Below are 14398 nucleotides of genomic sequence, written 5' to 3'. Positions count from 1 at the left end.
CGCAAGGGCTTTTTTTCAACAGATTGTAGTCGCCATTTTACTGTAGTCAGAGAAACTGGTTTCTGTCTATTTGCAGTTCTTCCCGTAGCTGTGCTGCAGTTTTATGATGGTTTCTTTGGCTATACAACACAATACATTTGTCTTCTGCCTCTTTATCTTCCTGGTCTTCTCCTGTTAACATTACTGTCCATCAGCTGGACCATTGTAAGTGTGCACTGAACACTACACCTGGAAATATTAAGCTTCTTTGAAGTTTTTTGTTGGGAACAACCTTCTTGCCAAAATACATTTACCTGGCCCTGCACATCTAAGCCTCACTCATTCTTTGCCATATTTCTTGCAACTTTAGTGCCTGTTTTACTTGCACTACAGTCCAACGGTATTAGGCTACCTGTGGTTTAAAAAAAGTTAAGGTAGATAAGATTTCACTCCATTTAATTACCCCTCCACCTCCCACTTTGCAAAATGATTGCATAGACTTCCAATAAGTTGTTTAATTGTAATTAAAGCCAAATTAGGCTATTTTGAGAATAGTCATGTCTAAGAATATTTTGTGTGATTGTAGGTAGAAATTTAAAAAAAAAAGTTTTTAGTTTGGTTTATTATTCAATATATGTGTATACATAAACTGAATTCTTCTCCACCATTCATTCTTTTTTTAAACCACATGTGCCCTAATGCCACCAATATATATTTTTACCCAAATGTAATATGACATAAATCGTTGATTTTAAGTGCCCAGTACACTACATAGATGGAAATATAAAGACTTTAGTTTTTCACTTCCAAAAAAATTAACGGAATTTGGAATGTCTAAAATGACCTTCATATTGATTCCCCAAAATGTACTACGTTTAGAATGAAATTATGAATACAAAAATGTCAGGAGAGTTAAAGAATGTACCTGAGAAAATCTGCTGGAATGTGTTGCTATTGGCAATGCGCTTGCCAGACTCATAAGTCCTTCACCATAGCCCAAACACTGACTCAGACAGGCATAACTGCACTCTTCCCCTATGTCCTCCCACATCAGGGCTTGAGAAGAGGAAAATGTAATAAGGCAATAAATCAAACATCTCTTTGCCTGACCGGCACGATCACTGTATCCTCGGGCCTTCCTTTAATTGGAGACCTCTCATCTATTGCACCTTAAAATACCTCCTCCTCCTCTTCCTGTGTGCCTGGTGCTCTGACGTGAAAAAAAGAAGCACCTTATGAATTTGAAATGCCGTAAATGGCTTCTCCTAAGGTCACCTGCTCTGCAGAAATAGGCCACCTGCTTTGAAAAATCCCAGAGAAGCTGGACACTGGTGACCCTAAAAACAGCAGAGATGTGGGGGGCAGTAACCCCTTTTCTTTATCCGTTTTGGATAAAAACAAGCTGCCAGTGTCCACAGGGGCTCTTTTTCTCTAACTTTCACCCATCTGAAGAAAAGCATTCCAATCGATGCTCTTGTTACTCGTGAGTGCAAATAAGTTAAAGCCGCAGATGAAAGGTCCTCCTCTGACTCCGCTCTGTGAGCTCAGGAGCAGTCCGCGGTATGAAAAGGGCAGACGTCCATCACCACATCCTTTGGCGGGAGAAACGCAGGTCTCCTACACTCTCCCAAATCAGCAGCGGGGTTCGCGCATGAACGCGGCTGCGGCTGCAAACGGTTGGCCGGTTCAAATTAGGGTGGGAATTGGACATGCTCAGCCTCGCGATGCGCTCCAAGTTTTTTTTTGTTTTTTTTAAAAGAAGAAAAACTCTGCTCCGTGTATGTATTTATCTTCCCTTGACTCGAATACAGTATAAGCAACCCAACTCTAAATTCAATGTCAAGATGTTGTCTGCATATTATTCAATTCTGATTAGATTCAAATGCTTTTGATTTGTGAATAATAAAAAAGTACTTCCTGATTTCCTCAAAATGTAACATTAGACAGTTTCTCCAAGGGCACAGTGACAACTAATCCGGAAAGTCACAAAATATCCCAGAAGAACATCCAAAGACCTGCAGGCCTCTCTAGTCTCAGCTAAGGTCAGTGTTCATGACTCCATAATTAGAAAGAGACAGGGCAAAAATGGGATTCATGGGAAAGTAGCAAGGCGGAAACCACTGCTAACCAAGAGAAACAGCAATGCACCATTGAGCATTTGCAAAAAAGCTCCTGGATGATCCCCAAGCCTTTTGGGATAATGTACTATGGAGAAAGTGAAACTGTCTGGATGACATGGGTCCCATTATTTCTGCTGTAAAGCGAATACAGCATTTCACATTTACCAACATGGTGGTGGTAGTGTGATGGTGTGGGGATGCTTTGCTGCTTTGGGACCTGGACGACTTGCCATTTTTGTAGAAACCATGAATTCTGTCCTGAACCGGAAAATTCTTATGGAGAATGTTCAGTCATCTGTCCGTGAGCTGAAGGTTAAGTATAATTGGGTTATGCAGCAAGACAGTGATCCAAAACACAAAAGCAAGTCTACATCTGAATGGCTGAAAAGAAACTAAATTTAAGTATTGGAGTGGCCTAGTCAAAGTCCTGACTTGAACTCAATAGATATGCTGTGGCAACACCTGAAACAAGCAGTTCATGCTTTAATTTAGACAAATTGGTAGGTTTTCAAGCATTTCTGCAAAGAAGAGTGGGCTAAAATCTTTTCACAGCATGGTGAAAGACAAATATCAAATTACAGGAAGGGTTTGGTTGCAGTTATTGCTGCCAATGGTAGTCCTACCATTTATTAAGTTTAAGGGGGAAATTACTTTTTCACATGGGTGATATGGATGTTAAATAAATTGAATAATAATTTTTAAAATGTGTTTTGTGTTTACTCAGGTTCCCTTTATCTAATATTACATTTTGTCTAAAGACCTGAAACAATTCCACGTAAGAAATATGCAATAATAGACAAAATCATGGCACTGTATTTCATTGGGTATCACTCATAAATAATATATTATTTATTTACTGTAATCCCCTTTTCCCCTCCAATACTTCAGTCATAATAGCTCCTTACCAGTCTAAATGAATAAATAAAAACATGTACATATGTTTTTATTATTGTCCAATTGCTGATTTGTTGTTTACCTAAAAAAATATATATAATTTAGCAATGGATCTCAAGTTTGCATGGGCTTACATACTTATATTGTAGAAGACCATGGACTAGCTGTGGTTTTGCTGAGAAGTTCCAAAACCTACTTCAGAATTATATGGTCCTGCATAGGGTTCTATGGGTTTAAAAAAAAAAATCTAACAACTATTTGTAGCCTACACCAAGTTCTACATCCAATTGTAAAGTGGAGGGAGATACACGCCTTTTCTGAGGTGGCTTTCCAGTTTCCTGGTTCGGCCCTTGTGTTAGCACACGCGGCTTACATGAGGAGAGCCAGAAGAACACATCCGCATTACACACAACAGAAACCAGATAAAAAACCAAGTCCGGTCCAAATATGGGCAGAGAAAATACATGAACGTAATGTTTTCCACACGGCACGGAGCAACTTTCAGCTTTACGGTGATGACTTATTACATTACATTACAGGCATTTGGCAGACGCTCTTATCCAGAGCGACGTACAACAAAGTGTATAACCATAACCAGGAACAAGTATGACGAAACCCCTAGAGAGAAGTACCGGTCCAAGTACAGGGAACAACCGCATAGTTCAACCTGGACCCTGGTGGTTAAACTGATTAACACTAACAACGAGAACGGCAACAACGCAATCTATGGAAAAATAAAAATAAATAAAAATACAAGTAGTCGTTAAGACTGGCGCATCAACTAAGTCACCTATTAAACAGCTGCCTAGTTACAACCCTAAGTTTAGTCATTTACAGGGGGGAAGGGATGGGGAGAGGTGCAGCCTGAAGAGGTGGGTCTTCAGTCGTCGTTTGAAAAGGGTCACAGTCTCAGCTGTTCTGACCTCCACAGGGAGGTCATTCCACCATCGTGGGGCCAGAACAGAGAGGAGACGTGTTCTGGAAGTGCAGGTGCGAAGAGGGGGAGGTGCTAGGCGTCCTGAGGTAGCAGAACGGAGGGATCTGGCTGGCATGTAGGGTTTGAATATCTTTTGAAGGTATGCTGGGGCTGATCCCTTGACTGCCTGGTATGCTAGAACCAATGTTTTGAATTTGATGCGAGCTATAACAGGCAGCCAGTGGAGGGTAGTGAGCAGGGGAGTTACGTGGGAGTGTCTGGGGAGGTTGAAGACCAGACGAGCCGCAGCATTCTGAATGAGCTGCAGGGGTCTGGTGGCAGATGCCGGTAGTCCAGCCAGAAGAGAGTTGCAGTAGTCCAGGCGGGATAGAACCATTGCTTGGACCAGGAGCTGGGTTGAGTAGGTGGTGAGAAAGGGGCGGATTCTGCGGATGTTGTATAGGAAAAATCTGCATGCCCGGGTTACTGCTGCAATGTTGTTGGAACTTATGGTGATATTTTACCAGAAATGCACTACAGAACATTGGATCGCATTGTGTGCGTAACTCCAGCTGCTGAGGTCGTGTCCACCCGTGGGCGTGAGCTCAACCTGAGCTCACGCTCATTTTCCAGTGTGGGCAAGGAACTGCCTCCAAATATCAAAGACAAAAGAGTGAGCTGAGCGAGTCTGAACACCTGCTCAGAAAACACACGTATCTTCGACTTAGCAAAAGGCTTAAGCAAGTGCGTAAATCTGCCGGATCTGAATCGAGCCCACGGAGAGGGCGTGGGGGTACTGAGAGTCACAAAGACCCTGTGAGCAACAGATAAGGGCCCCGCCGTGATTAAGATCAGACAGGCGTTTGAGCCAATCAGATCGATAAGGGGGGGGGGGGGTCCTGGGACCTCTGATACAGAACCACCCGGCGCGGGCAACGAGGGGGCGAAACAATGCCTCCATCGACGAATCGAGCTTGATGGTCAAGAAAAGTGACAGCACGGGATAAGGCGGCCGGGGGAACTGTCGCAATCTCGAATCGAAGCGCGCGTAACGCCCCGCAAAATAATCAACTCGCGTCAAACGACAGTCGGCGTGTGACAACGGCCAGACCCGCTTTCTATACTTTTCGATTTATTTATTTTTATTTATTTATTTCGGTGATGCTTGAGCTTAAATTTCAAAGTGGTTCAGGGTGGAATTTACCGCTTCCCTGGCCAGCGGATTACAGTTTATCCAGTCCTGGTGTTTTGCATATCACAGGAGATTTCGCTGCCTCATTCTATTTTATACTACTGCTATAAAGTAGACTGCTATAACTGCGCGCACACACACACACACGCACTAGAGTTTGAAAAAAGAAAAAACACGGAAACATATATTAAAAGAAAATGCACAGGTATTCAATCACAGTGATGCTAATTATCATATTCAGACTTTATTTAGTCCCTGTACATCAAGTAGCAGAGAAAAAAACAAGCTCTGCTTATTGGATACTTATTTTCCACTTGCGAAGACAAGCAGCCATTAATTCACATTCTGCAAGATAGGCTCCTTCATGGAAATCTAACCACCAGCAACTTCCTGGCTTTGGAGGCTGGGAGAGGGCCAGCTTTGTCTCAATTTAGGACCTGTTTACACTGCCCAAAGGCACAGTCCGTTGGATTTCACAAGCTCAATTTATAATAGCTGCCTTTATTGGTTTTCTTTCCCCAGAACACTCTAAACCTTTTTTTGCGATATGAGAAATGACAAACTTTAGCCAGCTGTTTGTGTGCCTCTCTTATCCCTTATGTTTGGACTTCCGGGTCAAAAAGTAAAGCAATTCCTTTCCTTTCTAAAGTTGAACTGTGGAGTTAATTTATTAATGACTGCATACTGTGTAAACAGGGCTGTTTCCAGAGTGCCATGCCAGAGAAAAGAAATGAGGATTATGACGAAAGCCTCATGTTTGTCACCAAAAAATATTGGCTCAAGTCTCGGAGCAGTCATGGCAAAATTGTCGAAGTTCTCAGAAAACTGAAAGTGTCAGCAATCATGGAGTATTTAAAAAAGAGAACATTAATTTATTAAATTAACTGAGGTCTCAAGTACAGCGATGGGAAATGACAGAAGTAACTCGAGCAAATCCAGTAACATGGGCTTGAAGTTTAAAAAAGAAAAAAAATCAGTGGCAGTTGCTGCAAGGGACAAAAATGAGTACAATACATTGACAGACTGGTGCATTTCATTGTTAGAAACAGAGCATGCTCAAAATGCACTACTAAAATAATAGGTTACCATGTGACTGGTGTTATTTCTTTGAAGTTTGTTTTGATACGACATGTTGTGCTCCTTTTATGAAGCGTGTGTCGTCAGGAGAGCATCTGACTGCAGTCTGTGGGAGGGCGGGGCTTGATGTCACAGTCAACCCTTAGACATGCTAAGGGATAGTCCAATGGAGAGATTTGAATGGCGGAATTGTTTTTAACCAATTCCAGGTGTCAGGCTGGATGTCAAACCCCACCCATCGATATCCAACACTGCCCCCCCCCCCCCCCCCAATCCTGCAGTCAAATATACTTGGTTGTCACTGACAACAGGGGCTGTCAAACGCCTGATTGCAACTGACAAGGATGGGAAGCTCAATCCCAGCACGCTCCGGAATCCGTATACATTGTCACACTTTGTTTATCTCAGCATTTGCCAATATGCTTAAAATGTGCAGGCTTATATAAACCACAATGTAGGCTATGTTAAGGTTGACAGTTGCCATCCAAGACTGCCAAAAAATCACAGAAAGCAGGAAAAATGGGAGGAAATAGCAAGAATGGCAAAAAAAACAGAGAAAGTCACAGAACTACCCCCCCAAAAAAACACTCCTTCAAACACTCAGCAATAATTATCATTCATTTTTGCCAGAATTTGAATATGCCAATAACCTGACACAAATTAAAATAAATAAATAATTCTAAAAACAAACAAAATATTGGATCATCCAATGGTTTATAATTTTCACCAAATGAAAAAGGATTTTGCCTTTTATTTACAGTACAAATGCTAAAATGCTGTGTTGAAACATCCATTATTTGAGGATAGAAACTATTCCAGTGGTTACTGGACCTTAGATCTTGACCATCATTTCTGCATCTTATGCGCACCACAGCCTGATCGAAACGCAACTTCCTGGTTAAAGTCAGTGGAGTGAACGCTGCTATGTGCTTCATCCTGCTATCCACTGCTGCTGTTCATTGTGCTGGAGGAAATCCCAGCTCACACGGTTTATGCAGGGAGATTAACCAAAAGAGCTGCTGTTGTTCAATGAGACAGAATAACTGGCGTGGGGGGACATGGGTCGAGGGAGGGGTGGAGGGGGGACTAGAGTAGAACTAGAGTTTGAGGAGTTCCACACTACTGTTTTTTAAGGCGATGTTAAAGGTGACATAACAAAAGGTAACATAAAAATGACTTTTATGGAGAAAAGGATGTTTCAACTGCCAATGTAAAGTTGCGCAAGGGCTGTGTATTCTGTAAGATGGCATTTTGCAAGGGAAATGGGAGTTTGGCCTGCACAGAATTTTCAGTAGGTTTAACTGCGGCACAATGTGAAGTTTCTGTTTTTAAGTATGTTTCAAGTTGTAACCTAATGTAACGGCACCTAGAGGTGCCAGTAGAAGCACTATGTCTGTATCCTTCTGCATATTCTACACTGAAAATCATTCCAAAAACTCTTCACTGTTTCACTATTAAAACTTTGATGTTGTGATCATTTTAATCTTAATATTAATCATCCTCCGTCCAAGTAAGTTTACCCCCCTCCCCCCTATAAAAAATAGTTCCACATAAAAATAAAGGAAAATAATGTACAACACTGGTCATCTTTAACACGTAAGAGTTCAACCATTTTTTCTGAGGTGTACAATGTCGCATTTTTTTGATTGCATGGTGAGCTCAGGCTTCATGGAATGGCAAGATTGGGACCAGCACAGACGGAATAAATATGCAGGCAGAACAGATTGGGCATCAAAAAATATATATATATATATATATATTTTTATTTTTTATTTTTTTTAAACAACCTATCATACATACAAGAATGATTTTGATGGCCAGTAACTGACATTACAAAATGGAACACACAATGAAAAAGTGGTAAGATTAGGCACAGCTACACTAAACATAATACACTGATACACAATCCATAAATATGGAAACCCTGTTATCTACAATATGGCAGGTCATTTCGCAGAACTCACTGATGAAATGAAACATGGAGCTTCTTTCTTCTCAAAGTAATGCATAGTTAATGAAAGCAGTCAGAAGTTAATTACTACAATCATTATTGTTGAAACCTTAATGTGAGCTGTGAATTGAAGATTTCCTAACTGAAATAGCAAACATTAAATAAAAGTTGTAAAATGGAATGCGCCATCTTCAACACATTTCTACTATTAAGATAATAAAGTTATAATTATAACTTTTAAAGTTATAACTAATAAAGTTAATGAGAATTTTTTTTAACTATTCAAAAAATAAAAAATAAATGATACGCATCATATTTAAAAAAGCTTAAAATAATCATCTGGAATATTATAAGCTGTGTACTATTTTCAATACATAGCAAATGATGCAAAAATATACACTGTGGTAAGCAGTAACACCTACACATGCGCGCGCACGTACACACACACAAATCTGTCAAAAATGTTGAAAGAACATTTCATAATCAGGAACTAAATTTAGAATGACTGAATCATATGAAACACAAAAAAAATGGCAGTGATTTCTACCATTATAGCATTTAGCATTTACATGTATATCTCACATACTCTATCATAGGGATGTCCAATATTTTCCGAACAGGGCTGGTGCAGTTGCAGGTTTTTGTTTAAGCCCAGCACTAAGACCTGATTCAACTATTTAATTAATCACCACCTTCAATCAAGACACTGATCAGCAGAATCAGGTGTCTTAATGCTGAACCAAAAACAAAAACCTGTACCTACACTGGCCCCTTTCACATAAGACTGGCCTCCCCTGCTCAATAAAAACAATGCAAGTAAATAAAGGGCTGAACAACATGCTAACTCTAACGACCGCTCATTTTTCACATCTCGGGGTCTTGCGTGGAGTTCGTGGGTCTCTCCCCCAGGTCCGAGGACCTCTCCTGGCTGGCAAACCACTGCGCCCTCTTCAGGCAGGGCACGTACCTGCGGGCCGCCTCTCTAAAGTCGCCGCGGAGGAAGATGTAAAAGACGGGATCCAGGAGGCTGTTGAGGCAGAGCAGCGCTCGGCCGCCCTGGTAGGGCAGGTACACGGCGTCCTCCCACTCGCAGTCCCCCGGGCGGAACAGCAGCCCCACGTACTTCACCGAGCCGGCCAGGTGGTAGGGCCCCAGCACCAGCACGAAGGTCACCACCAGCAGGGTGAGCAGGCCGCGGATCCGCCTCTTCTCCCCCCGCGCCAGGGAGCCCACGCCCGCCAGCGCCCGCAGGGTCGCCCGGTTGAGGGCGGCGATGAAGGCCAGCGGGAGGAAGAAGGAGAGGACCAGGGTGACCAGGCGGTAGGTGACGAAGGCCTGCTCCGACGGGTACTTCTCGATGCAGAGGGCGGAGTCCTCCGAGACGGGGAACAGGACCTTCAGGGCGACGGAAGGGGGCACCGCCACCGCCACCCACAGGCTGAGCGCCACCCAGCGGGCGTTCCTGAGGCTCCGCGCCGCCTGGAACCGGAACGGCCGGGCCACCGCCAGGTGGCGCTCCAGGGCGATGGCGCACATGAAGAATATGCTGGCGTAGATGCTGACATAGAAGACCAGGGCCATCACCTGGCAGGCCTGGGGCCCGTAGCGCCAGCGGTGCCCACTGCTGTAGTAGTCCATCCACAGCGGCAGGGTGAGCAGCTGGAGGAGGTCGGAGAGGAGCAGGTTGATCAGGTACACCGGGAGCACGTTCTCGGACTTGATCAGGCGGTAGAGCCCGTACATGGCCAGCAGGTTCAGCGGGAGCCCCACGGTGAAGAAGATGCCGTACAGGACGGGGAGAAACACGGTGTCCTGGCTGAAGTCGATGTCGCACGCGTTGGCCACTCTCGCCATGCTGAAGCCATCGGAAGAGTTCAGGTTTGGGGCGAAATCCATCTGTCATCTGGTGATGGAACAGGCATGCTAAGAATACATGCTCCAAATGTATCTATTTCTTCACTTATTTTTTAGTATGGCACTTTTTGCTTCTTTACTTTTACATAGATGCGATATCCCGGAACAAATTTCTGTCTGGAAAAATTCCATTAAACAATGGTTACTAGTGTATTACCTTGACATGGACGTTACTCCTTTTGCAAAATTGAGATTTATCATTTGAAAAGTTGAATAGAAAATGGGTGCGGAGACTGATTCCTTTCAGATTAGAAGGGAGACAGCAACTTGCCTGCAGAGCATGCAGTTAATGTGCATCATTGTCATGTCTACTGCACTGAAACAAGATTATTTTTCCTGACATTGCAAAAGATCAGAAAACACCTTACATTGTATTAATTCCATGACCATATCCAACTTCATGTAACACTTATAATTTGGCATTTTGTAGGTTATCATTTTTTTAAGCTATTATTTACAAATAATGAGGATTGGAAAGTTAAAGTTGTAGCTAAGCACAGTAGGAACATTTAATTCAAAATCCTGAGGAGCTTCAAGTAAATATACACTTCTTATGCGCCTTAACACATCACGTGAATTGTTTGATTACAAATCTAAATTTATGAAGTACAGAGCCAAATCAAGAAAAAATGTCTTTGTCCCAAACATTATGGAGCTCTGACGATCAAACTGTTTTTTGCTATCAAACACTTTTTGCACAACTATGAACATTTATTTAAAACTCCAAGGGTTTTGTTTTGTACCTCCTTAATCTTATGCTTATTGTTTTTTGATATTCATGGTATTGCCAGTTCACATCCTGTACAAACAGTATTACTTCATCTGCAGATGTGTGCTTAATCCATAAACCTAGTAATGAATGTATCAACCAGATGCAATTAAAACTCAATATTTTTAATATTATATGCTTGACTAAATTCAATGAAATGATAAAACTTACTCAGGAGGCGGTAATCACAAGCTGTGGATGTTTGGAGAACGGACAGTCAGAAACTCACAGTGATGGTTTAACAGGATATATTGTAATGCAGTTGTGGTTAGTTGCACCCCACCATCTCTAGTGCGCATGTGTATTTATGTGTGTCAGTAGGGCAGTTAGCCATACAACAAGGTAAGCAATGTCCAAAGTAGGTTTATTTGAACTGCAAAAAAAAAGCAGTGAAATATTTAATATTTATAAAACACATCAATACACATACACATACACACACGTGCATGCACGCACACACACAAAACAGAAATCTGTCAAAGAATGTTGAAAGGACACATTTCATAATCAGGAACTGAAAAAAAATGACTGAATCATATGCAACACAACACACTGGCAGCAAACCAGAGTTGTGTTCTCTAATTTGCTTTTGCATGTTTCTCAGCTCCAAAAATTGTTATAAAAAGTCCATATTTTTTGAGAAAACATGTTGGTTGTTTGTCCTTTTAATTTTAGGATCTTGTACAAAAAAGAAAGCCATTTAAATTTGTCCTTTACATATTTTAGAAGCCATCGCAGAAGCGTTTATCATGCTCAGGTAACTGTAGAATTGAATTTTGCATTTTCTTTCTCTTGTATTTGATTATATTCGATTACATTTTCTCTCCCTGTAGATGCTGCATTTGATTGTATTTTCTGCTTTTACCCAGTGGATTGCACGGGAATCATTTCAACAAATTCATCTCCACATGTTCTGCCCTTTGCTATGAATATATATACTGTTTACATGTGTAGTGTATGCACAGATGGGTGACATTAAAGGAAAGTGTCTTAGTAAGTTGGGCCTCCACGAGCCACGAGTCCAGGGTGTATTCCTGCCTCTCTCCTATTGCATGCTGGGATAGGCCTCAGCACCCCCCGTGACCCTGACCAGGAATAAGCGGGTATAGATAATGCATTGGAACAGTGACACAATTTTCGATTTGGCTCCGTACTCCAGCACATTGGATTTGAACATTAGGAATTACAACCATTTTTATACATAGTCCCCCTTTTTTAGGGGACCAAATGAAATGGCACAATTGGCTGCTCAGCTGTTTTTTGACCAGCTGGATGTCCATGCATCATTAGTTAATGCACTAGAGATATATTTTAGGCTATGTACAGAAGAATTTTATATATAATTTATATACAGTATATAATTCATTCTATTGATTTATCATGTTTTCTATGCTCAGCAATATGAGAAAATTATATCATCTCATTGTGATACCATTTCTCAGGGGGAAAAAAAATGCATATAGTATTTTCTGCACCCTCCATCTGCAAAGATAGCAAGAGTCTCCTTCTATAATGTGGGATTAGGTGGGAGAACTGAACAGAGAGCAGAATCTCCAGATCCATTAAAGTCCATGGTCTTCACTTGTGACCTGTCCTGGTCTGCTCACACCACGGGTTTTCAATTGAGTTTAGAGGAGAGTACTAAGATGGCTGTTTGTTGCAAAAGCTTGACTCTGTGGCCATTTTGGAGGAAGGCTTTAGATCGTTGTCCTGCTGTAAGATTCAAACATGACTCACTTTTAGCCTCCTCGAAGATGGCAGATGTCCCTCTTTTAACACCAAATCTAACTCTGGTGCTTGTGGCCAAACAAACAAACAAGCAAACAAATAAATATATTAACAAACAAACAACTAAATAAATAATGAAAATTCCAATGTTTAACAAACTCCAGGCACTTACATTTTCAATTTCATTCCAAGAGAGGCCTTTTTTTTGTAAATCTTCCGCATAACTCCTTGATGCAAAATCGAATTTCTGAGTAGTTTTGGAGAGTTTCTGAAATTCTATTTGAAATCCAAATTTTATTTGTATAGCACCATTTTCAAACCCAAGGTCATTTAAAACAACATAAATGCATACGCCACATTGTATAAACAAATAAAAGGAAGGAAATATTTTGTAAGCAGTACAGCAAATCTGGTTGGTGGGGAGAGGGTGAACTGTGAGGGAAGCAGTGTTGCATGGAACAGTTGGGTAGCGTTGCATCCAAAGTTTGGGGGTCATGACGCTGAAAGATCTGCCACCTATAGCGGATAGTCTGGTCTCAGGGACCAGAAGCAGACCAGTGTCGGGGGACTCAAGGGCACAAGTGGGAGTGTAGGAAGAGAACCATTCAGAGAGGTGGGAGGGGGCAAGACTGTGAAGACCGTTACATATGAATGGTGAGCCAGTTATAATGTATGTATGATGTAACACGGAGCCAATGTAGCTGACCAAAAACGGGGTTTGTGAGCAGATTACTTAGCGTGTGTGTTTACAATATGTGTGAGTACCCCGATTTCTGGATATACTGGAGTCCATGGAGAGCTTTGGATGGGAGGCTGGTGAGCGGGGCATTGCAGTAGTCAAAGAGAGAGGGAGGAAATGAGGGTTTCAGCGTGGGTAAGGCTCAGAGACGGGCAGGGGCGAGCGGCTACGGAGATGGAAGAAGGCAGGTCTTGCGAGGGAGTTAATGTGAGTTTTGATTGACAGCCTCAAATCAAATTGCGAGCTTCGAAGGGCAGTGTAGAGTCAAAAATGACTCCTAGACTGCAGACACCGGGTGATGAAGCCGAGATGTCATTACCGTGACAGGACAGTATTCAGCGGTAATGACTATAGCGGATAGTCGGATGTGTGGACTATAGCGGATGTGTGGTCAGAGCAAACAAACTCGCAAACTGTGTTGCACAACTAGTAGATATTTTTTATAGCCAGATTTTTTGAGTTATTTAGTTTGTGTTGACCTTCATAAATCAAGCCATGGCTATAACAAATCTCTACTAGTTGTGCAACACAGTTTGCGAGTTTGTTTGCGCTGACCACACAATGCAAGAACATAAACAAGAAGCCTCTTCCACCCCCTCCCTTACCTGAAAATTTCTCAGCAACACTATTGGGAAATCTGTACAAGCGATGGAGTTCTTTGGCACAGGGAGGGGAGGGGAAGAGCCTTGTTTTGAAAACACAATGGTTAGTGGCATATAACTTAGTGTTGCTTTAATTTTATCCCAAATTGGCAAACAATAAAAAAAAAACGCTCAAAAATACACACACTCAAAATAAACAAGCCATAAAAACCACAACTCCCTACTTTTTGCAACTTTTATCAGCATCTTTCTTTTTTTTTAAAAAAGAAGCCAAAAGTCGATTGTAATAACTGGACTTGGCAACAAGCGATGAACATCTTCTGAGTTCATCACTTGAAGAAGTTGAACTCAGAAGAACTCTGAAGATCACTGTTAAAAATACTTAACACTTGTAGGATAAGTGAGGGGTTCTAGCACGCTATATCACTTGGTTCAGTATTCAGAGAGCCGAACATTTAACAAAAGCATTGCCTGTTGGGACCGCTTCATTCAGAAAATAAACTTATTCTTAATTAAT

The 14398-nt window shown here is 41.8% G+C and overlaps 1 protein-coding gene across 2 annotated transcripts; it reads right to left on the bottom strand.

The window, feature by feature from the left end:
* Positions 1-5951: 5951 nt before the first annotated feature.
* On the bottom strand, positions 5952-11266 carry zgc:171579 (uncharacterized protein LOC557116 homolog). Of its 2 annotated transcripts, XM_064317699.1 has the most exons (3): positions 10984-11266; positions 10201-10314; positions 5952-10032 (listed from the first exon to the last, which is right to left on the bottom strand). In XM_064317699.1, exon 3 carries the CDS (start codon positions 10023-10025, stop codon positions 8994-8996), a length of 1032 nt encoding a protein of 343 aa, XP_064173769.1. In that variant the 5' UTR covers positions 10026-10032; positions 10201-10314; positions 10984-11266; the 3' UTR covers positions 5952-8993. The 2 variants fall into 2 exon arrangements, with proteins under 2 accessions (XP_064173769.1, XP_064173768.1); XM_064317698.1 differs by lacking the exon at positions 10201-10314 and having other exon boundaries at positions 10984-11263.
* Between the last annotated feature and the right edge of the window lie 3132 nt (positions 11267-14398).

This window comes from Anguilla rostrata, chromosome 18 (assembly GCF_018555375.3).
Source record: "Anguilla rostrata isolate EN2019 chromosome 18, ASM1855537v3, whole genome shotgun sequence".
Taxonomy (NCBI): domain Eukaryota; kingdom Metazoa; phylum Chordata; class Actinopteri; order Anguilliformes; family Anguillidae; genus Anguilla; species Anguilla rostrata.
This window is presented reverse-complemented; position numbering and strand designations above follow the sequence as displayed.

Coding starts and splice junctions, on each gene's coding strand:
- zgc:171579 (XM_064317699.1), bottom strand. CDS start 10,025: ATGGATTTCGCCCCAAACCTGAACTCTTCCGATGGCTTCAGCATGGCG.